This window comes from Oxyura jamaicensis, chromosome 7 (genome assembly GCF_011077185.1).
Source record: "Oxyura jamaicensis isolate SHBP4307 breed ruddy duck chromosome 7, BPBGC_Ojam_1.0, whole genome shotgun sequence".
Classification (NCBI taxonomy): domain Eukaryota; kingdom Metazoa; phylum Chordata; class Aves; order Anseriformes; family Anatidae; genus Oxyura; species Oxyura jamaicensis.
The window spans coordinates 28,722,025-28,749,360 of record NC_048899.1 but is presented as its reverse complement, the minus strand read 5'-3'; the positions used below and the strand labels follow the sequence as shown (position 1 = coordinate 28,749,360).

At 46.9% G+C, this 27,336-nt stretch overlaps 1 protein-coding gene across 3 annotated transcripts in view; it reads left to right on the top strand.

Moving 5' to 3' along the window:
• Positions 1-4,258: 4,258 nt before the first annotated feature.
• MARCHF4 (membrane associated ring-CH-type finger 4) overlaps positions 4,259-27,336 on the top strand; it is a 98,241-nt gene continuing 75,163 nt past the window's right edge. The window contains exons 1-2 of one of the 3 annotated variants that reach the window (XM_035332142.1): positions 4,259-5,281; positions 5,394-6,637. In XM_035332142.1, the coding sequence (XP_035188033.1) occupies positions 6,191-6,637 (447 nt within the window). In that variant the 5' untranslated portion in view covers positions 4,259-5,281; positions 5,394-6,190. Of the gene's footprint in view, positions 6,638-27,336 lie in introns of all 3 variants that reach the window. The other 2 variants (XM_035332141.1, XM_035332143.1) reach the window with 2 other exon arrangements.

Below are 27,336 nucleotides of genomic sequence, written 5' to 3'. Positions count from 1 at the left end.
ACAAGAAATTCCCTTGGTAGTTGTTACTGTAGGACTTGATACCAGGAAAGCCCCATGCTTGCTGTTGCCTAGTCCTGAAGAGTAGTGCTCTGCCTTTTGCAGGTTTGAATTTGAAATCCTAAAGGAGGAAAAGTGGGGTCCGTCCCCATCAACCTTTGTGTCGTGTCCTCACATCCTCATGAACTATGACTAGCCTCAAGACTGCTTGCAGAGAAAGCCTGATAAAACAAAGACCTAAACCCAAGGAAAGAGAGATGGGCAGCTGTGCTTCTTCTTTGCTTGGACATGGCTAATAATGTCCTATTGCAGGACATGGCTGATTTAAAAAAATAAAAAATAAAATAAAATTCCTTCTCTTCCCACAGCAGAGAGCAAGCTGCTGTGGAAGTAGAAAAATTTGCTGTGTGTCAGCTCAGAGGCAGACCACGATCCTCACAGGAAGAGAGCAAATGCAAGTTCAGTCACTGCTCGGGGAGAAAGCAATAGCACAGAGACTCTCCGAGAGCAGAGTGCCATGCTTTGTGCTGCAGCCCAAGGCAGCGCAGAGACCAAGGCAAAGCACTCCAGAAATTATTTCTGAACTCCTTTGCGAAGATCATTCCAATCAATACATGGATTATTTCTGGATGCTCGGAGGATGCATAACCCCCCACCTACTGAGCTCTGCTTCCCAGCAGCAGCATCCTTTGCGTCGGCACATTTGCAACTGCCCAGCAAGAAAGAAAGACCAAAGAGAATGTGACAGAGCCCCCTCCAGCCCCCATCTGTATCTGCCCACAAGCTTCGTCAACTGAGTTATGGTAATTACATCACTTGAGATCTATTTAATACCTCCATCTAGGAAAAAGAACCGGGAAGTCTGGCTGTGACAAGCAATCAGAGTGTACTCAGCTGATGAGCAGCTCCCCATCACTGAGAGAGCAGTAGGAACCTTCAATGGATTGGATTTAAGTAATGGTGTGCCAGAGGGATGGGGCCCACACCATGGCAATCAAAGCTCCCCTGCACCATTAAGGAGCTGTAAGTGGAGCAGGAAGCGCAGTGAAGCTATTGACTGAGTAGGTGGGCATGAAAATGGGTTTAGGTAACTGTTTGCTTCCCGAGAGATGGAAAACACAAAGGGATGTTTCTCTGGCAGCTCTCTGATCCTAGCTGTCCACATCAGCATTTGTGTTGTTTGTCTCTCACATAGTCATGCACGATGACTGGTATACTGTGCTCAGGATAGTGCTGCAGTCCACACAGAGTTTTCCTGCTTGCATTTGCCCTCTCAGTCTCTGCCATTTTTTTTTCTTTTTTAATCTCTGACCTGACAACATCAAAACAAACAAACAAACAAAAAAGATTTCCGATATGGTTCGATGTCAGACTGCCACACAGGCAGATAAGTATCGCTGCTTGCTCCAGATACCTTCTTCCTTCCTTTCTCCACCCGTCTGCACTGAGCAATGGCTTGCACAGAGAGGTAAGGAGAACACATAACCAGCAACACGTCTTTTTTCCTTGGTGGGGCGGTAGCTAAGAGCCAATGCGCCCACGCTCTACTCCAGAAGATAAGAACTGGGATATCTGCTGTGAGACCGACCTGCAGCCTGACCCCCAAACTCATCCTGACATGGGATCTGTAGCAAACTCACCTCCAGGTCTGTGCTGAGTTACCCGGGTGTCTCCGCTTCTGGAGAGCACCAGGTCTGCACAGAGGCCACCTCATAACCCAGCCTTGAGAGCCCATGGTGTGGATGGCAACAGGTGTGGTGCTGAGGCCTGGCCTAGATGGGTGTTTGATGGGTGCATCCCCTTTCCCAAGCCCTCTGCCCTATGCAGCTTAGCGGTTGAAGATGCTCTATGGGTTATTAACGCTACCACTGTTATTAACAATAATTAAGGGGGAAAGAGAGAGTATCATGCCAGGATCCAGGCATAACTGGAAGGAAGGAAGAAAAACATAGGAGAGGTCTCATTGAAGGGAAGATCTGTCACTGACACAGAGAGCTAAAGATCTGCAAAACTGGCTGGGCCACACTTCTCAGTACTCTGCAATGCCCTGAGCCACTCAAGAGTCCCACGGCCACAGGGGGACGCTCACCCCTGCGGTTCTCACTGGTTCCTCTTCAGCAGCTACAGAGCATGATCATTTCTCATTCCCAGATTTTGCAGAGTTCACACGTCTCAGACTTTTGTTCTTTCTGCACCCAAGGAGGGCAGGCTACTCTGTGCCAGCACTGCTGCTTCCAGTATGCTCCCTCACAGTGTTACCCTCACTATTGGTGGGCTCAAGAGACACAGGGTCAAAACTCCCAGAGACAGGTTCTTCTGCAAGAGGAGAAGGTGTTGCCCATTTTCTGCTCCACATTGCTTTATGTGGAGCAAAGTTAGGCAGCCTGCATTGGCCCCCTGCTCTTCTGGGATCTCACCAAGGAGGCTCGGGCCAGCTCCTTCTGTTGTGAGCATTCTGAGCGAGGCACCTCCAGCCATATCAAAGGACCTGAATGCAGCATCCAAGTGTGAAAACATTGGCCACTGTCCCATTTACTGAAAGGAATAATAGTACCCGCTCACCTCTGGGAAGCATATGGAGCACCTCCGATTTATTATTTGTTTTATTTATTTTGTCACATTTATCAGCCATTCAACTCTCTGGGCACACAGCCCATACATTAAAACCCTGAGTACAATACAAAGATCTCCTCTATCCTGAGCACATCCTTTCTGAAAAACCAGGCATGGGCAGGAGGGAAGGATGAAAGATGCTTTGCACATGCAAAGGATTACAACAATATATTTGTCTCCAATTCTGTTTATTGATGGAACCACTCTGAAAACGTTAGCGACATCAGGACAATAGGATGAGGGTAATAACAAGTGGGAGGGGGGATGGATGGAAAGCCATGCTGGAGGTTGGGCACTGAGACAGCCTCTAGCCAGCCTGTCTCATGCTCAGGAAGTTCCTAAAATGCTCTTTCCATTATTATTCCTCTAATGACCCCATTAGACACGTGAAATTCTGAGAAGCCTTAAGTATGTTGTAGAGATCCACACTAGCGAACCTGCCCAGCTTTTCTGAGAAACGGCAAGCTGCAATGATGAATGTTTTAACATTGCAGCATCCCGATGTGTAATTTATTTGCTGGAAATTAATTGCAAGTGCTGGTTTCATTTTCCTGTAGCGAATAATCAGTTTTGCTCCCTTTTTAATTAGGTAGCAATGTAGATTCCTCTGCTGATCGTGGCACAGTGGTTTTTGCATGCCTCATCTTATACTAAAGGAGATTTCAAATCATTGTCTAGGGCCCGACACAAGTTTTGAGTGGGGTTAAATTCTCCGTCAGCTGCACCTCCTGGGTCACCACCAGTGAAGACCCTATGCGCGCCGCAGCTAGAGAATCCAGCCTGGGTTTTGGTGACCCTTACACCCTGCCAAGTAGGAGTTTGAAGAAACTCTATGGAGAAACCAAATGAAGGAGCCTGCAATTCCAATGGTGTCAACGTGATGTCAGGCCCAGGCCCCACTCTGTTTCACCAAAAAGTGTGTCCCATCTGGTGGCTGTCTGCTGGCCCACGAGCCGAGACACTGCACCGATGCTTGCAGGACCTCACAGCCTAGATGCCTTCAGATCACCTGTGCCATTAATAGGTTTGGTCCACACCACACCCAGCACCTCTGTCAGCTCTTCCAGCTGGAGCAGCAGGACTGAGTGCTGTTGGCAGCCTCGTCTTTGGCAGCCGGATGGGGCTGCGCGGACACACAGAGCACGTGAAGGCTGAGAAAGCTGCCTCTGCTGACGTGTGCAGGGGAAAGCTCAATGGACTCCAGTAGCTGCTACTTAAAATGTTCGGATGGGCTGAGGTGAGTAAAAACTATCAGCTCCGGCTGCCCTTGGTTGCTTTCAGCAAATGTCTAAGCAGCAGCGGTCAGCCGGATTTAGCTTTCATCGGGGTACAAGGCACCCATACTTCTGAAATATACTCTCCTGAAGCAAAACAAACCCACGGGCGAACAAACACTGCCAGGGTGAAACAAAAACTATCACTTATCATCGCTGCCAAACCATGAAATCCTCTGCAACTAATTAATCTGCAAGGGAAAAGTTAGTTAGCGGGGATTCCTGCTGCCTGCCGGGGGCCTGCCAGGCGGGCCCCCCTCCCGAGGCACCCCCAAATACTCGATTTTCTCATTCCCTGCGGTTCCCGGGGGCGAGCAGCCCTTGTGCCCCGCTGCCTCCCGGCCCGCTGGTGGCAGTGGCGGGAGCGCGCAGCGCGGGGGCGCGCCGAGGCGCCGTGCCCGCGCCCGGCGGAGCTGTCCGCGGCTCGTGGTGCTGAAGCCGCAGCGGCCGCCCAGCCCCTGCCTCCGCCCCCCGCCTTCCTCCCCGGCGGGGGCTCCTGCAGCCAGCCCGGGGCATCAAAGGCTGGGGAGGGCCCCGGTCCTCCCTTTGATTCTTCCCTTCCCCCCCCCCCCCCCCCCCCCCTTCCCCCCCCCCTTTTTGTTTTTTTTTTTTTTTTTTAATTTTTTTTTTTTTGAAGCCGGGGGAGGGAGGAGAGCGCGGCCACGTTCCACCCCTCCCTTCCTGCGAATCCCCGCTTGCACTGCAAACAATCTGCCTTCCCCATTGCATCCAAGGGAGATAGCAACAGCAACATCATCACCGCAAGCCGGATGGGAGAGCAGAGAGGAGGCTGCTGAGGGAGAAAGGCACACACGCACACGCCAGCTCGATGTTGCCAAAGCGGTAGGAGCCGCACGAAAAATAAGCCATGCTGCCCCGTGTGTCTGGCGCATTGTGCTCCATCAGAGCCTTTTAGGAGGAAGAAGAGAATTATCTGCTCCGATTTTTTTTTTCCTGCCAGCGAGAGTGCGACAGACTTGCGATGGCTGAATGTCAATGCCTGTGAGAGAGAACAACAGTCAGAGGAGGAGGAGGACAGAAGGGGAGGAAAATGAAGGTGGGGACGGTGGTGGAGAGAAAGAAGGAGCCTCGTCCAATGCATCAAAAGGAGGTCCCTGCAATCACTGATAGAGCCCTGGCCGCCTTGCCATCCACAATGGTCTGTACAAGCTGCCAATGCGTTTGATGACGTTCCTGTTTTGTGAAAGGAGGAAAGGAAACGTGACCATGTAAGATCCACGTTTCTCCGGTCAATTACATGCGAAGAATAGATCCGATTTCGACGGGTTTTTCGGTCCAGGATGGTAACAGCTTAGGGAATAATACAGCCACCTTCCCTCACCAATTTTGCTCTGATTATTTTTGGTGTGGTCCAGACAGCTGCTGCAAGAGAGAAGGTCAGAATATATAAATAAATATAAAAATATATATGATATATATAATATATATTATATATATATCTCAGTACCTCTGGGATTAAGCTCATTGAATGCTAATTATTTCTTTCAGGACTTTTAATATTTACAATGAAATCTTTTAAAGGCAACGGTAAAATCTGAAGCCACCTGGGAGTACAGTGTTGGAAACGTAGGGTGTTTTCCCGCAAACAATGTGAAGGTCTTTTTGTCAAAGAGGCAATTTTGATAATAACGACAGCTACCAGTTTTGCATTTTGCTATCCAGACTGGCTGCTATTTTGTCTGGGTGCACACCGGGTCTCGCGTGATTGAGTTTGATTTTTTTATTTGAAAAAAAAAAAAAAGAAAAGAAGAAGAAAAAGGAAAATTACTTGAGATGCCAAATACTGTCGACAGAACCACGGCCTCCCTCTTCCCCACACCCACCGGAGACGCGGACCCTTCTTTATTCCAGGCTTAGGAGTTGCCGGAGCAGAGCCGGGGCTGTCTCCCGGGAGCGCCGCACCCCGCGGTGCCCGCCGCCGCCCCTCGCCCCCGGACCCTTGGGCGTGGGAGCTGCCTGGGCGCCCCCCGCCGCTGCCAAACAAACTTGAGGAATCCACCCCGCCGGAGGGGGAGGGCGATAAAAATCCCCCGGGAGCGTGGAGTCGGTCGGTTTATTTATTTATTTATTTTTTATTATTCCTACCGCTGTTGCTAGCCTCGCACGGTTGCTGCCGGGGATTTTCCCCCCTCCCTGCCCTCCGGCCCCTCTTTTGTCGCCTCCCAACCTGCGACCGCATCCCCCTCCCTCAGCATTGAGACCCCAGCAGAGCCCCCCGACCTCGGGGCTCCCGGCTCCTGCCCTTTCTTTCCCCCCCCCCGTCTCCTCCAGCCCAGGAAAGGCACATGTTAATACCACCCGGCGCTCTCCTTTTCTGCTACTGCTGCTGCGGGCTCCTCCGTCCGAGACAGATGTTGCGAAACCAAGGCCTCCTCAAGTGCCGCTGCCGCATGCTCTTCAATGACCTGAAGGTCTTCCTGCTGCGGAGACCCCCCGCCCCTCCGCCGCCCTCGCCGCCGCCGCCGCTCCCCATGCCCGGCGGCGCAGAGGCGGGGGCCGGCGGCACCGCTCCGCCCGGGGGGCGCGGGGCCGGCTGGCGGGGGGCGGCGGGCAGCCCGGGAGCCGAGGAGTGGGGGAGCCCCGCCGGGGAGCCCCCGGCCTCCCTGCCCAGCAGCACCTCTTCGGATGACTTCGGCAAGGGCAAGGCCGAGGATCGCTACTCGCTGGGCAGCAGCGTCGACAGTGGCATCCGCACCCCGCTCTGTAGGATCTGCTTCCAGGGGCCCGAGCAGGTGAGGCCGCGTAGGGCGGTGGGTTGGGGTTGGGGTTGGGGTGCCGGGTGGATTCTTCAAGGGAATATGGGGCAGAGGAAGGCTACATGTCCCCCTTGCTGCAGCCCGTCTCCAGTCTCAGGGCCATGGTGGGGACTCGTGGATGCGGTGTTGGGGGCTCTTCGTCCCCAAGTGGGGCCCTGGACATGATGATCCCAGGAATGATGCAAAGGTTGTATTTAACATGCTGTTTGCTCTGAAAAATGTGACTTGGGTCTGTATAAACACGTGGCGGGAGGCAAGCCCACCTCAGCAGAAGTGCCTGGGAATGGCCAGCAAGAGCTCTGCAGGTTGGCCAACGCTGCCATGCTCCCAGCTGCACTACCTGGGGGAGGAAACGGCTGGCTGCAAGTGTGCCTGTGGAGCTGCAGCCTGGAAATGCCCCTTGGTACAGCCCGAGGTTGGGCCGGGGAAGTTTCCTTCCACCAAACAGGAGAATGACACAAATGCAACCTCACCATAACATTAGGTGCCAACCTGGGGCATTATTCTTCCCATTTAATGACAGTTACAAGAGGTTCATGTATTTTCAGGCTGGCAGTGATACACACAGCAACATTTGTGCTTAACGTGTCACAACTGCAGGCAGCAGGGAAGGCTGCAGACCTCTGCTTGTAGGATCAAGCCTGGATAATATGCAGATAGCCCTTATTGCCCAGGATAGCTCTGTTACCTCTGGTGATAAGGGATCCTTGCATGAGCATGGGCTGTGGGGTTGGACTTGGCTGACACCCAGTCCCATTTTAGGTGTGGATCCTGGCACAGAAGGCAATACCTTGAGACCTTGAGCAAAACAGGCTTTGCTCCAAGTCTTCTTTCCCCTTGGTGGACCTGTGTGCTCTGCTAAGGAAAGCCAGCACCCACCTTATGGTGGCCACACTTGAGCACATATCCTGCCAGTCCTGAGGGCAATGCCCATGTCTGCCAGGCAGTCATCATGTTTTCCATTGTGCCAGCGCAAGGATGGGAGGGAGATTAGGGAAAGTGGGGAATGGGCTCACATTCGTCTTTGGAAGAAGCAGGGCCAGCCACCAACTCATCCTAACACCCCTAGGTCTCACAGATCAGAGCTAGGTGCTCAGTGGACTGTAGCCTTCTCTAAGGGCTTCTGCAGCTGACCGATAGCTGTGAGAGATGGTTTTCACCATAGGCTTTTAGATGTGGGTAGGGGAAATCATTCTTTTTCAGAGACGTTCTATGCCTTCCTCACTTGACTGTCTCCTCCCTGTCTCTTCTGAAAGTTGGAAGCTGTGCAACTCCCTGACTGGGAATTTGCATTATTCCACGTTTCTAGTACTCGTCCCTGGCTTACCATTCTGCTGTGTACACGAGACGTAGTGCCCGCAAGATTGGCTTGCGTGTGTGAACAAATAGAGCCTAAGCAGAATTAAAATAGAGGCAACTCGCATCCTTGGCAAACATCAATGCTTGAAAATAATTGGATGCTAATTTTCACACTTAAAACCTGTGTAGGTTGCATTGTAAAAGTGGGACTATTTGCTGACCATCTGCCAGCCTACCTGAGTGAGAAGCTGAGCAGACGTGACTGGCATCTAATAGAGTTTCAGCAGGATTTCTCTTCTTTGCTTCTCACTGTTCCCTGACTGATATAATAAGACACCTACAGCTGGATTCTGCCAGTCGTCCTTGAGTAGTACCTCATTGTGCAAATAATTTCTTCTTCACCAGCACGTCTTGAGGAGTGCCTGAAACCCTTTGCCCTGCAGCAGCTGGGAAGCACCAGTCATAATGTAGGCCCAAGATGTGGGGCTTTAAAGCGTGGTCAGATCCTGACACAGCTCCCTAGAAGTACAGTTCAGAACAACCAAAAGCTGAATCAGTGCTACTTGAGACCTGAAGTTTGGTTTATTTGTCCCTTACGTCCGACAGGGCTTACTCCTGAATTCCATGTTCTTTTTTGTTATGGTAGTTACTGCTGGTTTAGCCTTTATTTCCCATTCATTTTCCAGCTGAACAGATGAGCACAGACCTTCATGTTGTAGACCCTTGCAGCCATAGATGTCATAAATGCACATAATTGCATACCACCCTTGCCAAGATTGTCATGAAAATATATCCACTTGGAAACAAAATGTAATTGCTAGTTCTTTACTGTGCAGATTAATAACAATGACAGAAATAAACAGTGTTTTATTTACCTGTCAAAAACATCTGAAACTGCTGCAGCTGTGGGCAAATTTGCAGGGCTGCATCACAGTACCAAGAACAAAAGCCTTCATTATAAATTGACTGTTAGACGCTCTAAGCTTATTTACCCAGATAAAATGACAGTGAGTCTCCAAAAGATGTTTTAATCCTTTTTTTTTTTTTTTTTTTTTTTTTTTTAAAATACAACAGCCAAAAAGGTTTCTTACTAATCTGGCTTCACAAGTGGATTTTATTTAATATCTAATGCAAACCGAAATCTGTAGGGATTTTCACTTTAAATTTATGATTGCCCAACATGCATAATACTTCGGGCTACTGAATTGCTTATATCTTAAGCTCCTCATGTTTGTTTGTGGCTGTTATGGGTAAACTGATTCTTTCATTTAGAAATGTGCTGAGGGCTGTAGGAAGGAGTAAATCTCATTATTATAAACCTGCTCCGACCCTTTCATGTTACTCGGGAGAAATCAGTAATGCAGATGAGAAAGAGTGGATCTGATGACCAGGTGAATGCAATGTCTGGGCTCCTATTTTGAGGGCAAGAAGAGCAAGCTCTGCTCAGGTCTGGCAGTTGAAAGAGGCCAATCGCTTTTATTGAAGACTAGGGCATGAAAACTGGTGGGGTGGACTCTGCACTTGGTAATGGCATTGCCTGTCAGGGACTTGCTTGGCATTTTCAAATGTTTCACTCAGCAAATGTCCTGCAGCATTGTGTCAGCTAATTCTGAGAGCATGGATGTAAAGGCGAAGCTTGGGGGAGAAAGTGAGAAAGCAAGATGCTGGAATATTTTCTTCTGTTTTGGTTAATACTCTGTGTTTGCAGAATTTTGTCTGCTTTCCTGGATCTTTGACAATGTTCTGCAAAAGAAGGAAACTAAGATGCTCTCACAGATGTTTCCTAGTGCTTGGTATAGATACAAGTTGAAAGCAAATCATGGCGAGTAGCAGGAAAAGACATGGGTGAAAAGTCCCTTCACATCAGCAGATGAAGTGTTTGCCCATGTCACAAGGAGTTAGCAGTATGGCAGGGTTTAGGATCTCCGAGTTGGTGCTAGCTGTGCAAAAAAAATAGAAAAGCTTTCTTAGATGAAACTGAGATCATTTGGAAACCAGTGTCTCAAGGATTGCTTGTCAGTCAGAGTGTGCATGCATCTTTTCTTACCTGTCGGTTTCTGTCTGTGTTTCTCTACTTCTCTGTTCTGAGGAAAAATATCATAAAAGTGGGGATTTGAAAAGTCAGCGTGGATAGGATTGGTTGGCTGAGAAGGATCAGAGAGAACAGACTGTGACTCTTTTGCCAGCAGGCTGCTAGCTTGGACGTAGCTCAGTAGTCAAAAGAAATGTTTGAAAATAAACTATTCTTCTTACCAAAGTCCCCTCCAGACTTTAGGGAAATCAGCTTATTAATATATGAACATGAAGACCTACAAGGATATTGGAAGGGAAGAAAACTTACATGGATAGTAGGACATGCATTTCTATGTGATACGTCATTAGGCAGCGGAGCTCCTTGCTGCAGGACATTAGCAGGACAAAGTGCTTAACTAAGTTTAGTAATGGTTGTAAAGCCATGTGGATACCAAAGGATATCTGGACTCATCGGAATTAATGATAGATAAGACATCTGAAAGTAAAATTCATGTTTTCGGTCTGAATCTCGAGATCAGGATAATACTGAAGAGGAGCAGAGCCCCAGGGTGGGTCTCTAGACCCAGGGCTCACCAGCCCCTTGTGCGCAGCTGGTGAGATCTGCCTCTCCAGGTTCATGTCTGGGTTTCATGCCTGTTAATGCAGGCACCTGCCACACTCAGGACATCTCTGGAGCGAAGATGGCCCCATATGTGAAGAGAGTCCCTTCCCCTGCACCAGGACTACACCAGGATACATGCAAAGCAGCTCTGCCCCCACCTGGCAATTCCTGACTTGTTCCTGCTCCTAATTCCGCAGTCTGGATGAAAATGCTATTCTTGGTGGTCCCATGTAGGAGCAATGCCTGCTTAGTACCACTGAGTCAGGATGTGCCACTGGAAATAACAAGTGAGAACCTCAACCCCGTTCCTGTTGCAAATACAGGGACAAGCAAAAGCCATCATTAGCTTGCTACCTGGTAGTGTCTGAAGTCATGAACTAAGCCAGGAAATATTGCCACTCTACAGACTGGTATCTCAGTAGCACAGGTGAGTGCAATAAATCACTGGGATGCTTGATTTGATTTACAACGTTGTAAGACAGGGCAGAATTAGCTACCTCCTTCCTAGAGTTAGATAAAGAGGAAAAGAGGTAACCTGTGGCAGAATTTAGGGCACAAGCGTAGTAATGAATGAGAGGAAGAAGAAACAACTGCACAAGTAGCATTACAAGCAAGTGGAAAGCTGGGCAAGCTCAGGAAAGGAGATGCAGGTGTTTGGTAGGATCTGTCTAAACTGGCTAGAACATCAGCACACTGTTTTCGAACATGTTGAATCACATAATGACAGTGCAGGCGTCCCATCCTTTTCATAGGTGTGTTCCCACATGATTCATTCACGTGGTGTTAGAAGGAGAATTATTCATTGGAAAACAGCCAGTCCTGCTAAAAATGAAGGCTAAGAGATCCTGGGATGCAGCCCTCTAGATTTCAATCTGTATATTGAAATACATGGCAGAAAGGAAAAGAGAAAGCTTCCTGTGACATTCAATCCACCTCTCTGCTTTCCTGTCTTTGACTTTCAACACCTCTATGGCTAGTGTTCCTCTCTCAGCTGTCCCCGGATCAAATCTCTACTGTGCAGGCAGAACTTTTTTGGCTTCAGCAAAAGCTTTGCTTGAGCCATCAACTGAATGGAGCCCAGGATGTCATCTATTTTAGATTTAGACTCTGTTGCCACAGAGTTGATTGGCAAAGCTCCCATTAACTTCAACAGCAAAAGGGTAGGCATCCAGTAGCAGGGACTTGACCCCTGTATTTCAATAATGTTGTGCACACAGCGGGGTTTCTATAAATAATAGTGAAGGCCACTAATCCCATTGACTTTTAATTGCTCCAGGAGACAGGGTTTTCACCTTTTGTGCCTCCTGAAACTCTGATGCCTGACCCATTTATTTCAGTGCCACCAGCTAGCCTGAGGAGCAGTTTTTCTTTTCTTTCACTTTCCCCCATATAAAAGGCTTCGTGAAGGAACTTGTCTGTGTTTGTGTCACTGTTTCTTAAATATACATTTCAGGCCATGATTAACAGTGGCTGATGTCAGTTAGTGACAGAACAAGCAATGCAAAAGCATGTAACTTCTTTGTTTGCATCTGTAGAGTCACTGTTATTCCCACAAAGGCAACACTTGCTCCTGGAAGGGCTCTGTTTGTACAAAACCGAACTGCATTCAGGTTGTCTTTCAAGCAAATACTCATTCACAGCAAGGGCCTCCTCTGAGGCAGCCTTTTCTTCAAATTGGTGTTTTTCCATTCAAGGATGGTCCAGAAGTCAGAAATACGGTTGTGCCAGAATCTGGATGATTGATAGTGTTTGTGATGCTCTGTGTCCTATGTGTCCACTGCGCACACAGCTCCAAGTCAATGAAAGGTGAATGCATCTGTAAAGCTTCCAACTTTGACTGCACTCCCTGAGACAGGCCTTGGTCCAAGGCTTCTTGATGGATGCTGTCCTTGAATCTCTTCACGAAGAGCTGAAAGTGCTCAGCAGCCCTTCAGGTTATGCCCGCAGAGATCCATTGCCAAGAGGAGGAATAAACCAATTGGAGATCATGCTATATGAGTTTATTTTTATGCAAGAGACAGCAGCTGAACTACCGGCCCCACACCTAAACCCCTCCTTTTGCTGGGCAGAGAAGGAGGACACACCAGTCTCCTGCTAAAGAGGCATTTCAATCTCCACAGGCAGTTTACTATACCTTAGCTCCCAGCAGAATACCCGCCATGGGGAGGGATGATCTAATGATGTGGACTGAATGAAAATAATCTGAGCTGAAAATCAGGTTATGTTTTCCTCACTCCTAGTCCTGGAGTAAGAAAGTAAGATAGACCACAATCAGTATTGGTCCATATCTGTGGCTAACCCGTCTCTCTTATTGCTGATTACTAAAGTCAAAAAGCCAAGTGAAGGTGTTAGCTGCTAGACTAACTGATGAACTAACAGTTCATCAGATCTCCTCTACACCTACTGTCTGATTTCAGTCAGGTTTAGCAGGGAGTGGAGATCTGAAAGGTGTTAAATTCCTGCAAGTTTCATGAAAACCAGCTGGATGAAGAAGAAAACTAGTAGTGTCCTGATGTGGGAAAGGTTGAGCCATTGGCTCAAAGTTTTAACAGGATCATGTACCCCATTAGACAAGGAAAAAAAAAAAAGAAAAAAGGGTATGGTTTCCATGTAAAACCAGACTCAAATAATGCAGAATAGTTTAACTTTTTGTCTTTTTCCTTTTACTTTGTTAATCAGTGTTACTTGCCAAACATGAGTTGCTTGATGTTGAAGACTTACTTGGCTTCCCCTATCCTTTAAAAACTGACCTTTTATCATTTTCTGCTTTATCAGTGGTTACAGTAGAACAGATTAGTTTGTTGGCAGTGAAGAGTGATGGGTGATGGCTTTCCTCTGGTGAGGAAAAGAAGAGCAAGACCTGGAAACCTATGTGGGTAATAAATCTGCTGTTGCCGTACCCCTCTGCGAAAAGTGATGAGATAAGGCAAAATGTTGGTGGGTAGACTGGCTCCAATGACGAGGCTCAGGTCCTGAAATCCTCACACATCAGTTCTTCTGTCAGTGGTTTAAAGTTCTTTGGTGGTTCTCTCTCAATTCCTTCTCTTTATCTTGGTCAAAGTCCAAAGATACACCAGACCTTGGTGTATCTCACCAGACCACCCATCCCATCTGGCTCTACTCTGCACAGGTTCTCCAGCAGCCTATGTTACTGTCTTATCCAAGCACCCTCTATTTGCTGGTGGTGCACTAATTGTCATCTCCCTCAACAGTCACATAAGTTTAACCTGCTTCCCTGGGTGGGAATGAAGGAAGGGATGGTGCAGAATGGAAGAAGGGTAACCAAAAATATGTTTTGCAATTTGTTTTATTCTTTTGTACGGAGGCCAAAGACTGCTACTGTCTTTGTGGTGTCCCATTGTGACATGTCACTCTTAGCAGAAGTTTACCAGGAGTTCGTTGACATTATGTTTATGTTAAAGGTAAGGCCAAGAGGTCACCTTTGCAGAAAATACAAATCATTTGAAATCATCTTTAAAGTTTGTAGTGCATTGAGCATTCTGGGGTGTCTGCCATCATGTGATGGAGGAACCCTGGGAGCTGCAGCCTCTGTGAAGTCTTTTCCTGTGACTACCAGAATAACCTCTGCTGCTATGTGTGTTTAGCTTCTGTTACTTAATCCATGCACTGATCCTGCCCAAGCACTAGGCAATGCCCAGGTCTCAGGAGATCAATTAGTCCACCTATCCAAAATCCTGACAGAGGCTGTTCTAACCAGTTCTTAAGGGTAAGCATGGCTGGAGACTCCAGTTGTCCCTAGGCACTCTGTTCTAGGACCTCACGATCCTTCTTGTTAGCAAATTTTATATAAAGTCTGACCTGAATCTTTCCTGCTGCAGCCCATTTCTTTTTGAATTGCCCATTAGGAGGGCAGCAGATTATTTTGCCCCCCCCCCCCCCCTTTTTTTTTTTTTTTCTTTCCCAAGTGGCAAGTAATTGAAGGTGTTATCCAGCAGTTGGATGTAAATATAGCAAATATTGATCTGCTGAGGACTTTACAAGTTGAAGTGACATCTAAAGTAATGATGCTCCTTGTTCCTCTGTTGCCAAACAATCCCAAATCTACCTTTGCTCTTATGACATGTTTTCTAGACCTCTGATCATCCTTGGTATTCTCTGGATTTTCACCAGATGGTCCATATTTTGCTTTAAATGCACCGTCTAAAGTAAGAAACAAGTATCCAGTTGAGTCCTTGTCAGTGCTGAGCCATGCAGAAAGGTTTTGAGTCCCCTTTAACAGATAACGTACGCCATCCATTTCAGGGTGATGTTTGCCCTCTCTTTTAATTAATTTATTTTTTGAGCAGCAAAAAGTTATTGATTATTTTCAACTCATGAACCCATATAATCTCCATGTCCTTCAGAACTGCTCCCTGGTCAGTCCTCCATCCTGGATCTGTGCAGTTGAAATTGCTGCCTTGGTGGAGGAGCTTTATGTGGCCCTACTGAATTGCATCATTTTTTTCAGTCTTCTCCATAGCAGCAGCCCCTTTCAGGTAGGCCTGAAGATGCAGTACACACTCACTCTATTGAATCTTCCATGTCATTAATGACTTGAACTCTTCTCCCCTGAGCCTTGGAGAGAGCTGGGAGGAAGAGGCTGGAGGAGCAGCTTTAAGGATCCCCTGTCTGTCTGAGATGAGTCTTATGGGTGGGACTGTTCCTGTCACTGCTCACATGTAGCCATGTGTAGGATGGGAGAAGGGATCCCCATTATTTGTTTTCAGGTGTCTATGCTCTGCCCCCAACTAAAGTCACTCCCAGTAAGGCTGAATATGATCTTTCTTGGCAGATCCAGGGCTTCAGCCAGTCCTGCCTGAAACGTTGATCCAGCTACCTATTTCTCTCCTGCTTCTGCAGTCACTCTGTCACTGGTGGGATGGCTAGCATTTCCTCCACAGCCCCTTAATGAATCCCACAAAGCTCCTTTATCTTTGTCCTTCCCATTTTTCTCCCGCTTGTCTACTTCCTCCATTATGCCAACCCTTAAGGCCAGCTCTGTAGGTTTCATTCGTTTCAGTCCAACCCCAGATGTCTTTCTATTTCCCAGACTTCTCTTGCTGAATGATCTGGCATCACCTCAGATTTCTTTTATCCAGCATTTTCCTCTGTGTCCACCTTTTTTCTGCCTTTCTCTTGGTCCAGCACTGTCACTCAGGGCATTAACCTTACCCTCAGCTTAAGCTTCTTTTATTTCCCAGCTATGTATACAGGTTGTGCTCAGATCTTTTGGTGCTTTCTTTCGTGTCACACAAACACTTGCTCAGATCCTCATCTCTTGACTTCATTTCTGTGATCTTTTTTTCTCCAACCTTCCCAGCGCAGACATTGCCTTCCTTTAGTTGAGTCAAGACCAAGATGTGAAGATAATTTTCTTTGATTGGTACTTTGATAGAGGAAGAGGTTCCCCTGAGAACCGCCATGCACCTCCCCTCCCAACAGCGCTCACAGTCATTACCCAGGTGGATCCCGTCCAGTTTTTACTCCAGTTCCTAGTCATTGGGAGAGCCAAGAAAACCCTGTGAATGGAACCAATGAAGACACGTTATACTGCATTGGCACTCAGACATCCTGCTGATATTTCACCCATGTCACATCAGCATCTACCCTGGCAATTTCATGTGGGTGATGAACTAAAAGTTCAAGGGTGGTTTGTGTTTTCCGCAAGTACAGGGCCATGAGCTAAACTTGCTCCTCCCAACACCCCAAAACCTGTAGTTATGTCAGGCCTTCTTCTCAGTCTTGCATTAGCTTGCCCTATCCAGTGGATGAAGTTCTTTCTGTCTCCTTTTCCCCTTGTTAAGTGCAGTAGGACCTGTCAGGATTAAAGGTGCTGGGGAAGTACAAGCTGATTATTATCCCATTCTAAGTGATATTAAAAGAACATTAAGATGGATCAGATGAACATTCAAGAAAAGCAGGTAATAATAAAGTATTATATCAGCAGAGAAATAGCAGTTAAGTAATTAAAGATAAGGGTTTGCACAAGAGGCAGAAGTAAAGTTATGGGTGCTTCTGGCCTCTAGACGATTCTTTATTTTAATACTGTGGTAACCTTTAGAGGGTGTCAGTATGTCAAGCACTGTACCAAGATGGGAAGCAAGGCTTTTCCTGTCCTAGAGAGTACACAATTTAGCACATAGAAAAAAAAAAAAAAGAAAAAAGAAAAAAAAAAAAAAGAGAAAAAAAAACCCACCAACATTTCCTTGACATTGAAGAGAGGTGAATTCCGACAATATTTAGGGCTGGAGGGGTATTATTGGACTAGTGTAGTCTGAAGCTCCTTATAATTGCAGTGAAATAAGTTGTTTAACCAGTGAAATTCATGCTTGAAGGTTAATAGCTGAGCAAGGCCTAGAGGAGAAATACCGCATCTTGATTTCAAAATCTCTAACAATGGGAAGTTGTTGCAGTGACCAAGGAGAAAATCTGGGTAAACAGAGAACTGAAATTGTCTTTGCATATGAACTTTTGTCTTTTCTATCACAGAAAGTACCAGATACTTTGTGCAACCTTAGAAGCCAGCTTCTGTAATTCTTGGGCTGCTTGGCAAAGAAGGTTTCCCTCATGGAGAAGTTTTGTGTTTGAAGACAGTTTTACTCCACATCAGATTAAAAGCAAGAAAGTTTCAGACTGGGCAAACATGCATGGGATTCAGCAAGTTAGGAAAAATCAGTTCATAGCCTCCTCTGACATATGAGAGCAGAAATGTTGTCACCTACATTTAACCCACATTTGGAAAATTTTCTTCATAGACAGGATGGCTACATCATTTCTAAGAAAAAAGCTTTCTACAGCCCCCATAGCCTGCAGGGAGGACTCCTGCATAACATCCAGCTTACTACTGCCATGACCTGATCCAGCTGCCATCAGCTTTCTCTTTCCCATTCCTCATGGGTTTCTTTCTTGCCCTTCTTGCAAACATGAAAACCTGCAGAAGAGCCCCTGGCCATGCTATCCTGCAGCTATTCAAGAGATTTCCTCTCTTACCTTTTTCTTTATGTTGCCAGGCAAGCAGAGCTTCACCTCTTCAGAGGTGTGCTCAAGCATATGATGCAAACATAAGGAGACGGTGGCAATTCTGAGTGTTATAGGTCAAAGTCACATGACCACAGAATTATTTAGGGTGCAGGAGTCTCTGGAGGCCATTGTGTCCAACCTCCTGCTCAAGCAATTCCTCCTAGGACAGGTTGCACAGGGCACTGTCAAGCTGAGAGATGGGTACCTCCAGGGATGGTTGTTGCACTTACCTCTCTGGGCCCCTGGTCCAGTATTTGAGTTCCCTCCTGGTGATTTTTTTTTTTTCTGATTTCTAATCAGAATGTCTTACGTTCTAAATTGTGTCTGTTGTCTCTTGTCTTAGAACCATGCACCTTCAAGAAGAGTCTAGCTCTGTCTTCACTCTGTTGTTCCATGAGGAGGCTGAAGACAGCAATAAGATCTCCCCTTAGCCTTTACAGTGAACTTAGGAGGAGGTATACAAAAGATAGGATTAAATGTCTGCTCTAGCTCCCCAGGGTGGATTTGGACAGGGGTTGAAATTTTTGTAATGGTAGTCAGATAAATATCAAGAGAAACTAGCTGCCCAGCCACAGATTGAAGAATGAGAACAAACATTGCTAATAATAGCTAAGGTTCAGATATTTCTGTTTGTCATAGCCAAGACATTTCTTGATCCAATAATCACTAAACCTCCAAGAGGTGATACTATTTCAAATCCAAGTCACAGGAAAACCGGTCGTAGAAAAGCTTGATTGAGCAAGAACTATTTCTGTTTAAATTGAACAGAAGGATAAGCAAAAAGAGATTTGTAACTAAGGTTTTCAACTTTGCAAAAGCAGATTTTGAAAAATTAGAAATCTTTAAAAATATGCAATATAGCAGAAATTTATTATACATTGTCTAATGACTACCAAAACAGCCATTAGTCTCTTTATAACAAACAAAAGCATTCTGTTACAATTGCTGCTTTCTGGCAGCTCACAGTCATTCTCCTTTCTACAGGCTATTTTTGCTTTCTGCTTTCACTTAATTTGACTGGAAAGCTGGAAAGCTTCAAAGCCTGTCCCAAGATGTTTTAATAAAAATGAAAAAAGAATATTCTTCTCTACCTCTAGCTTGCATTTCTAAGCAACAGTGCTTATCCATGTAACTTCTGTTTATAAGTCCATTAGATACACTCAATAACATTTAAACTTCTTTGCCAAAGTCAACCACCTTTTTCAAATAAAGGGTGCAGAATTCTCAAGCTCTTATGAATTTCCTGAAAACTTGTGGCCAAGTGGGACATACCCCCATGCTGGGTTTGTGATGCCATGGAAGAGAACTGTCATAAGAGGTTCACCCTTACTAGACATCAAAGAAGCCACCTTACTCCCAGGTACAAATGTGAGAGTACCCCTACACTTCATTTGGCTCCATTGCTCTCAGAAATTCTTTTTTTTTTTTTTTTTTTTTTTCTTTCCTCTGTTCTGTTAGAAGAGGAAATAAAAAGATCCATCTGCCAACAGAGGCTGAGCATGGTAAGTTTGAATACCTACATATTTCATATTTCCCTACATATTCATATTTCATATTTCCTACATATTTAGGAAAACAAGGAGCCGCATAGTAAAATGTGTGGAAAATCAGTGGATCTTCTCCACTGATCATAGTCCAGGATCTGTTATTTCAATCATTCTCTTCCAAGAGCACTTCATGACAGGGTCGTCGCACCCACTTGAAACGGTTACCCCTCAGACAGTGCAGACATGAAGGAGGTTAGTGTATTGCCACACAAGAAGCCCTGAAAGCCTGAACCAGCATCTTTGGTACTTGGCTGATGGCAGCATCTCTTCCCCAAGCCCGCAGAGCCATGTGTGTCACTCAATGGCTGTAGCAAACCCAACTGGAGTGGAGAGCCAGGTGCTGGGGTGGGGGGCAATTGCAGACCGGTTAAGTAAGTATGCACCGTGGGTAGGATGCCAGAAATAATTCTGTCCTACTTAGTGAGAGGAGGAACTTTGATTAGAGGCAGCCAAAGTGCCTCTGTAAGTGGGAAAGTGAACTAAGCTGCTGGAACTCTTCAGAAGTTGTTACTGTTCTGGTAAACCAAGGGCAGCACAGAGACAGCTACAGCCTTGCGGATTTCCACAGAGCAGTCCAAGAGGCTCCACATCAGCGATTATTTGCAAACGCAAGGCATACAAATGTGTGTGTGTGTAACTGAGCTGCTCTGTGTGTGTTCAGGAGGATCAGAAACATACGGGGTGAATGTTGCAGTCTCCTCTGAAGCTGGCAGGAGGTTTGCTACCATATCAGGGCTCTGTTTTCTGTTTGGGTTGGATCCAGTTATTTTTCCCTTTAGTGGATGTGAGGAGGCCACTGAGATCAAGTTTCTCTGGTGAAACAGAAAGTGCAGGCGGATGATCGTGGCAGAGTGGAAGCCAGAAAATGTGTGCTCTGCTTCTCCGACCAGCACCAGGCTGCGTTGTACCTGCTGGAGCTTCACTCGTGTGTTCCTGAGGGCCTGAGGGGATCCCGCTACCACCAGGAGAGCCCAGTGACATTCACCTTCCACAGCCCTTGCTTCTTTGTGTCACTGCCAGTTCTCCCATCCCTGTTTGTGTAACTCCTTCCATAGGATTTATCACTTCATCCCTCACCAGGTAATGTCCCTTTGACAAACCAGGGGAATGTAGCTCACTGTTTTTTTTCACCAGACAATCCTCTGCCCCTAAGCACTATGATCAGCAGCAGTGCCAGCCCTGCCAGGCTACAAGGGAGGTTTTCACCTTCTCTAACTACATCCTGAATGTTCCCAGTTTTTCAGCGTGCTCTGCATTTCGGCCTGATTAGGCTATTTGTTCTGTTGTATTGCAGAAACAAGGAGTGGTACTTAGACACAGGAGAGTTTGTTCCCTCTGTATCCTGTAAAATAAGATAAAATTTGCTCAGCTGGAAATGAAACAACCTGGAGTTCAAAATTCACTTCCACTGACAGCTGTTCTGCATTTTCCATATGCTTACCAGCCATCATCGCTGGCCAAGGTCTCTCCCCCAGAGTAAATGCCCCCAAGGCACTTAGACATTTGTATGCTGGAGATGCCGATGAGGCAACAAGAGGCTGTACAAGCACATGGAGATAGGGAAAAGCATCCAGATCTCTGCCGTTCAGCCTGCTTTAACTATGTCAGGGGCAAGTCTGGATCCACTGAGTCACTTGTCTCAGACTGCCCTGTTGTTTTCTGTTCCCAGAGGTGAAATAAAATCTATGAGTCCTCCTTGCCGACACTCTGCTGCTAGAGTTCGGTAACCCTCTGACACAGCCTCGGATGATGTACCAGGTCCCTCAGTTATGGGTGGGTGGCAGCATGAATAATAGCCCTTCCCAAGATTTATATGCTGTGGGGGGGATCTTTGCCATATATATATCTACCTATAAATGCATATGGCATAACTGCTGGGACCCAGCTGCACTCACATGACTGTCTTTAATCTGTTTCCTTTTAAATCACTGTGTCTACATTGCCTTGAGCTGTTTTTCTTCCATCCTGAAATGCACACACAGCATTTGAGGTAGGTACCTTCAGTGCACTGCTCCCTCCCGGACTATAAAACCCTCCAGGGTTTCCATGAGATGCTCTGCAGGATGCTGGAGGTCAGGGACTTGGTTTCCCACTGACACACTCCCAGACCCTTCTGTATTTCAAGGGTCACTGTGATTTCCAAGCAGCAACCACACACTGTCGCAGTGTGCACTGAGCCCAGTGCTCATTATTAGGCAGGGATTTGCTGTGCACAGTTTTGCAGCAGTGCAGTGGAAGGCAGATGCCATGTGTCTGAGCCAAATTGGATAGAGAAGGAGATTAAATGGTCACTTGTGGGTCAGCTTTTCCTGCAGTGGGTGGCCTAGGGCCATGGTGAACATCTGGGCTGTTAAGCAGAAGCAGCAGTTTCAGGCTATTGCAAGGCCCTTTCCTGGAGGTCTCCCTGGAGCTCACCACAGGGCTGGAGACACAACACACCAACCAAGAGCTCCCCATCCTGCAAAAAGCAGTCATTTCGGAAGGTGACTACTCCTCGCTGTTGCTGGTATGCTTGTACTCAGAGATCAGCACCTCGGCTGTTTTTCCCAGTACTGTATGCGTGGCACGTCCAGTGCAGCATGGTGATGTGCAGTTTGTGGTGATTTGCAGTTTGTCACAACTGGGCTGAATCACACCAGCCCACGGGCCAGGCCTGTGTGTCTTTTGTTGTTTTTTCAATCTCAGTGCTGGTGCTCTGTGTCCATCCACTGAAAAACATCTTTCCATCTGGCTGGTCAGCCGTCATGCTCACCAGGTCATGTGTACAGGCTGGCCTGGACATATTTAAAACATTATGACTTGGAGACCAGGAGCTAAGAGGTTCAGGTGAACATTTGGGATACGTACATCTGATGTGCTGTGCAGAGCTGAACACGTTCTGATATTGGGGTGGATGTCAGGGCTTGACTGTGAAACAGCAGTGAGCCCTTGCTGGACAATACGAGTGGTAAATAAAGCTTGTTGATCGGGACGGTTTTTAACCCATGTGGGGAGACCTCTAAACAAACAGCACATCGTGAAATGGAGGAAAAGCACACAGCCTGCCCTTGTGAGTGCCCAGAGAAGGGCATCTCTGCTTTGTGAGGAGCCAGGTTTTGCCTTTCTACTGGAGAAAAAAAGGTACAACAAAGGATGAGGGGAACTGAGCAGCGAACACGGTCCTGTAAGCTGACAGTTACCCTAAAAATCAGTATTAGCAAAGACCAGGTATTAGGGTCAAGGTGGCAGCTCGGTCACTGGTTACTAAACAAACCCCAGCCCAGGTGCAGGGAGGACACATTTAGAGTAGTTTCACAGTGACAGCTTGACTGGAGGTTCCTCTTCCAGTTCAAGTGGATGAAGGAAGATGAGCAACGACCCAAGAATCTCAGCTTCTCCTCTGAGCTCTGTAAACAATCCCTGATCCTGGGCACATCATCAATGCGGGATGCAGCTCCAGACTGCAGACACCTCAACGTGAGTGTCGCAACGTAGGTGTTTGCATGTGGACTGGGTGTCTAGGCAGTGAAAATCAAGAGCTTGACTCATGCCCACACAATGATTTCTTAGTGGAAAACATCTCAAGGTAGGTAATTGAATCGTGCCCCTAGTCAATACAGTCAGTGGAGCTGGAGAGCTAGACACCTACATTTGCTCAGCTGACTCACTCGTGGGGCTGCACTGTCAGCATTGACTAGACCTCCATCGATTATACCAAGCACCGATACCCACTGCGCATATAGCTACTGCTTCTAGATATAGTCTGTCTGGACCTGGATTCACCTATGGTGATATATACAGCCATTTCATCCCGTCATAAAATGAAACTAGGAATATTCAGTTCCTCCTAGGAAAGCTGTAAGGATCCTTCCTCACCTGTACCACTCCTAAACCCCCTCAAAGCTAGGTGCTGTATGAATGCAGAGTGTTGGCATTATTATAAGTAAGCAGTAATTTGGAAATGCATGCAAAACATTGAAGAGTAGTAAACAGATGGGAGACGCTGCCAAGTAAGGCCGCTGAGCAAAAATAAGTGTTAGAGACAGTCTGACATCTTTATAAGGAGACAGACGTGGCCAGGATTTGAAGCGTATAGCAATGAAATGGGGTCAAGGAGGTGAGCTGCCTTTTCTTGGCCAAGTTCTCCTCCTGTGGGGCAGTCCCTTCTGCACTTGGAGCAGCAAGTGCTCCTCTCTGCTGGCCTGACTGGGAGTTTTCGAGGTGATCCCAGCCTGACCCAGCTCCAATGGCCAAGGCAGGAAAAATGATCCTGTTTATGATGAGCTGCTGTGTGGGAGAGAAGAGATTTTAAACACATCCTTGAAGTCACCAGGTTACACCAGCTCTGGGCTGAGTTGAACTGACAGGTACTAATTACTGAGAGAAAAATGACTCACTAAAAACCAATAATAATTGTCTTACATCTAATTAAAATGGATGATTTACAGTCAAATAGAAGACTTCAGTCTAGGCACCAGGGACACGCAGGATGTGATGGACAACCTGCAGCCCTGCATATCTCTTGCAGAAAGAAAAGTTCAGAAGTTGTGCGAGGCATACTCTATTTCAATTAGCTGGAGACCAGAAGAGCTGTTCTGGAGACCAGAAGAGCTGTTCTGCACACCTAGGCAGAAACTGCACATCAGGACTTACCAGCACAACACTGAAAGTCCAGCCTGATGCTGCTAGCAGAAAAAACTTCCCTGGCTTCTGAGGAGTCAATATATTACCTTTTCTGGAATATATTCAATATATTCAATATATATTCAATATATTCCAGTTCTGGAACTGCTGCTGGAAACGCTCCCATGGGGAGGGGAGCACATCGGCATCTCATAGAGAAATGGTGAGGGGGGGGACAGTTCTTGGGGGCGGGTGTAGTAAGCGTGTGACAGGCATTTCTGAAAATTCATGTGCCTGTTGAAGGCGTTAAAACTATTTCCTGTTGGTGTGATAAGAATGTATGAAATATCTGGAGGGATTTACACGTGCATGGATTATAAGGAAAGCTCTTGTATTTTAAAGGATTACATACTTTATTAGAGTATACGCTGCATAAGTAGTACTGAGAAGAGTTCCTGTGTATGTGTGTGCTATGAAGGAATAGTAAGCAAAAGACAAGTGGTTGTAGGTGTAACTTGGATGAATAGGCACAGTTTTCCTCTTTTTGGCATACAGAATCATATTCTCAGCTCCGCAAAGTGACCTGCAGCCTTTACGAAGTCTGAGCTGGCAGTGTTTGGGTGTAAATCCCTCCATCACACTTCATGGGCATTAGAGCTCAGGGGACCTGTCTCTGGATCCCAAATCACTTTTTAACCTTGGGCAGGTCATTTCCAATCCCTCTTTAGGGAGAGATTGCTCAGCAGACCTCGGTGCTGAATTTCAAGCTACTGGGCCCACTCAGCAACCAGAGATGTCTGCTGGGGAGCAAGGCAATCACCTCTGGGAACTGCACCGTCAGATCAATGTCATTTTCTGCCAGAAAAAAAGTTGGCTTGGCCTTTTAGTTACTGTTACGTTTCCATGCGTATGTTGATAATTCCTTGTTATTGGGTCATTCCTGTTGGTAATGCATTTTAAGGTCCCTCTGTACAGTTCAAGACCAGTCTGGGACATGCACTTCCCTGAAACAGAGATGTCCTCCTGTTTGCCTCCTCTCCTCTCTCTTTCTCTCTTGCAATTGCTTGTAAGTTCCCTTGGGATCTTGGTTTTATGGTTTGCCATGGACTCAGAATAGTAACAGCTTTAATCCAGGGGACTTCTCTAATCCTGGGGTCTGAGTGGGAGGCAAGTGATTGCTCTGAGCAGCAAGCCCATTTCTGCAAAGTGTTTCATTCTCTCAGCATCACCGTTGAGGAAGGATGAGATTAGAAGGATATCACTGGCAAAGTGACTAAGAGATTTATATTATTCATAGGCTTGGCTCATACTTAAGGAATTTACATTATTGGGATTATTCAAAATCTGAGCTGGCTGAATCTGTCCTTCTTCCAGCAGCATCACAGATATTCAAGGGCTGTTTTTCTGTTTCTAGTTCAGACCTTCCAGCACAGATGCATTGCTCTCATTTCTTTCTCTGTTGTTTTTCCACAATTGTTCCCAAATAGCAGGAGTTGCACAGCCTCCGCCAAGTCCCTAAGAGATTACCATAAGGTGATTCAGTGTCAAGATACTTTCCCAGATATTCAGCCTGTTTTTTTTTTTTTTTCTTTTCTTTTTTCTTTTTTTCTTTGGTTAATTAATTTCTTCCTGATTTGCCTGGTTAATACTGTTGGGAAGGATTAAGAGGGGTACATCTCCCTCCGATGCTGACATGTCTGGATATTTATAACAAAGAAGAGTTGGATCTCCTTGAAATTTCTAGGTTGGAGAACTCCTCTAGAAAGGGAGCTGGGGCTGATCACAGGGTGGAGGAAGATGTTTCCGTGCATCTGTCCTGAGTGGAAACCCTCAGCAGGGGATCTCAGGGAGCCCTGTGGTGGGATGCCAGCACTAGCTCCCAGCTTGCAACACTAAGGGAAGTCCTGGAGTGCCTTTTCTCTGCTAGGAGCCTGTATTCAGCCAGCCTAGTTCTGCAATTGTATCAGGAAAAAAAAAAAAAAAGCCATACTCCTCTGCTAATAAAGGCTGACACCTTGTTGGTGGCTTCAGAGAGGTGACAGGCTGGGTTGGGTGAGGGGTGGGGGTGGCAGGGCTGGGCTGACACAGACGAGTTGCTCTGAGGAAAGACTGCACGGAACAAGACGTGCAGTGCTGGAAGCAACATGTCCGTGGTGAACAAAGTCAGACTGAAGTCAGTTCGGAAACTGTGTCCTCCCAGCATGGTGTCTCCCTGCTCAGTGACTGAACCAGGAGCCGCAGGTACATGCCCATGAAAAATAAGGAGATACTGAAGTTAAATGAGAGAAGATGGGTGTCACTGAAAGGAGGCAAAATCTACAGCCCTTTCCTCAGCATATCAGTGACTTTCTGGTCTCTTGGTGGTGTGCTTTCATGAGGAAGCTGAGACCATCTAAGCCCATGCTGCTACAGTGAGCAGCAACCTCAGCTTTGCAGTTCCACCCTTTCCGAGGTTTAGCACCACTGGCCATGCAGCCAGGGGCTTGATCCAATAAGAACCCATTTTTTCTTGAATTTTGATTAGCTTTTAGTTAGACCAACTCCTGGATCTCACAACTCAGCCACCAAGCACCAGCACAAAGGGCAGGGCAGTACATCAGTGGGCGAGGGGAAGGGAGAGATGGCAGCATGGACTTAGGCTGAGTGTGGAATAGCATCTTAACAGCAAGGATTTAGCTACTCTTTTCTAACAATGATGAAATGTAAGTATATTTGACGATACACCACAGCAATTTCAAGGAGATTATTGTAAATTCAGCCCAGTGAGAAAGAGCAAATTTGGGCTCAGCTCTTGTAGAAAACAAGCTCCCTGCCTGGCCTGATATCTGTGAAACTATCCCAGGAGGGTGTCCCTTTCTAACTCTGTAAAAGGGGGAAGAAAACCAGTGGCACAGGGGGCATGGAGCCATGCCATGTGGGCTCTCACACACTTTGTCGTTTTTTCCCATGTGACCCTGAAGTTGATCCCAGATCAGAGATGCAATGTCTTCTGGCCAGCCTGGGTAGAAGTGCTATCCTAGGGCCGCATGAGATGGTTGCAGGCTGTAATTTCAGACATTTCTTTCTCAGCACCCAAAGAACCCCAGAACAAAAGAGAGAGTGACAATCTGGGGCCAGTCCAGTGAGGGCTGCTAAAACAGTCGATGGGCAGAAGCACATGGTTGGTGAGGAGAGGTGCAGGGACTTGGACTTGTTCAGCCTGGTGATGAGAAGGGAAATGTGCTGTCTTCTGCTACCTATAGTCAGATTGTAGGGACCATGGAGCCAGAGGGGCATGGCAAAGGATAGGCAATGGCCCAAGCTGCAGCAGGGAAATTGCTCATTGGATGTATGGAAACAAATTTCCACTGTGGGAGAGGCACAGCCCTGAGACAACAGACCAGAGATGTGGTGTGATCCCAGCCCCTGGAGATCTACAAGGGTCAGCTGAACAAAACCCTTGAGGCAAGTCCCGCTTTGAGCAGGAGGTTGGACTAAGGAAAACTAGAGACCCTTCCCAGCCTAAACTCTGTGACCGTACAAAAGCCACTGGAGCACCCCAGTTTGTCCTGTTCCCTCAGCTTGGCCCTGCC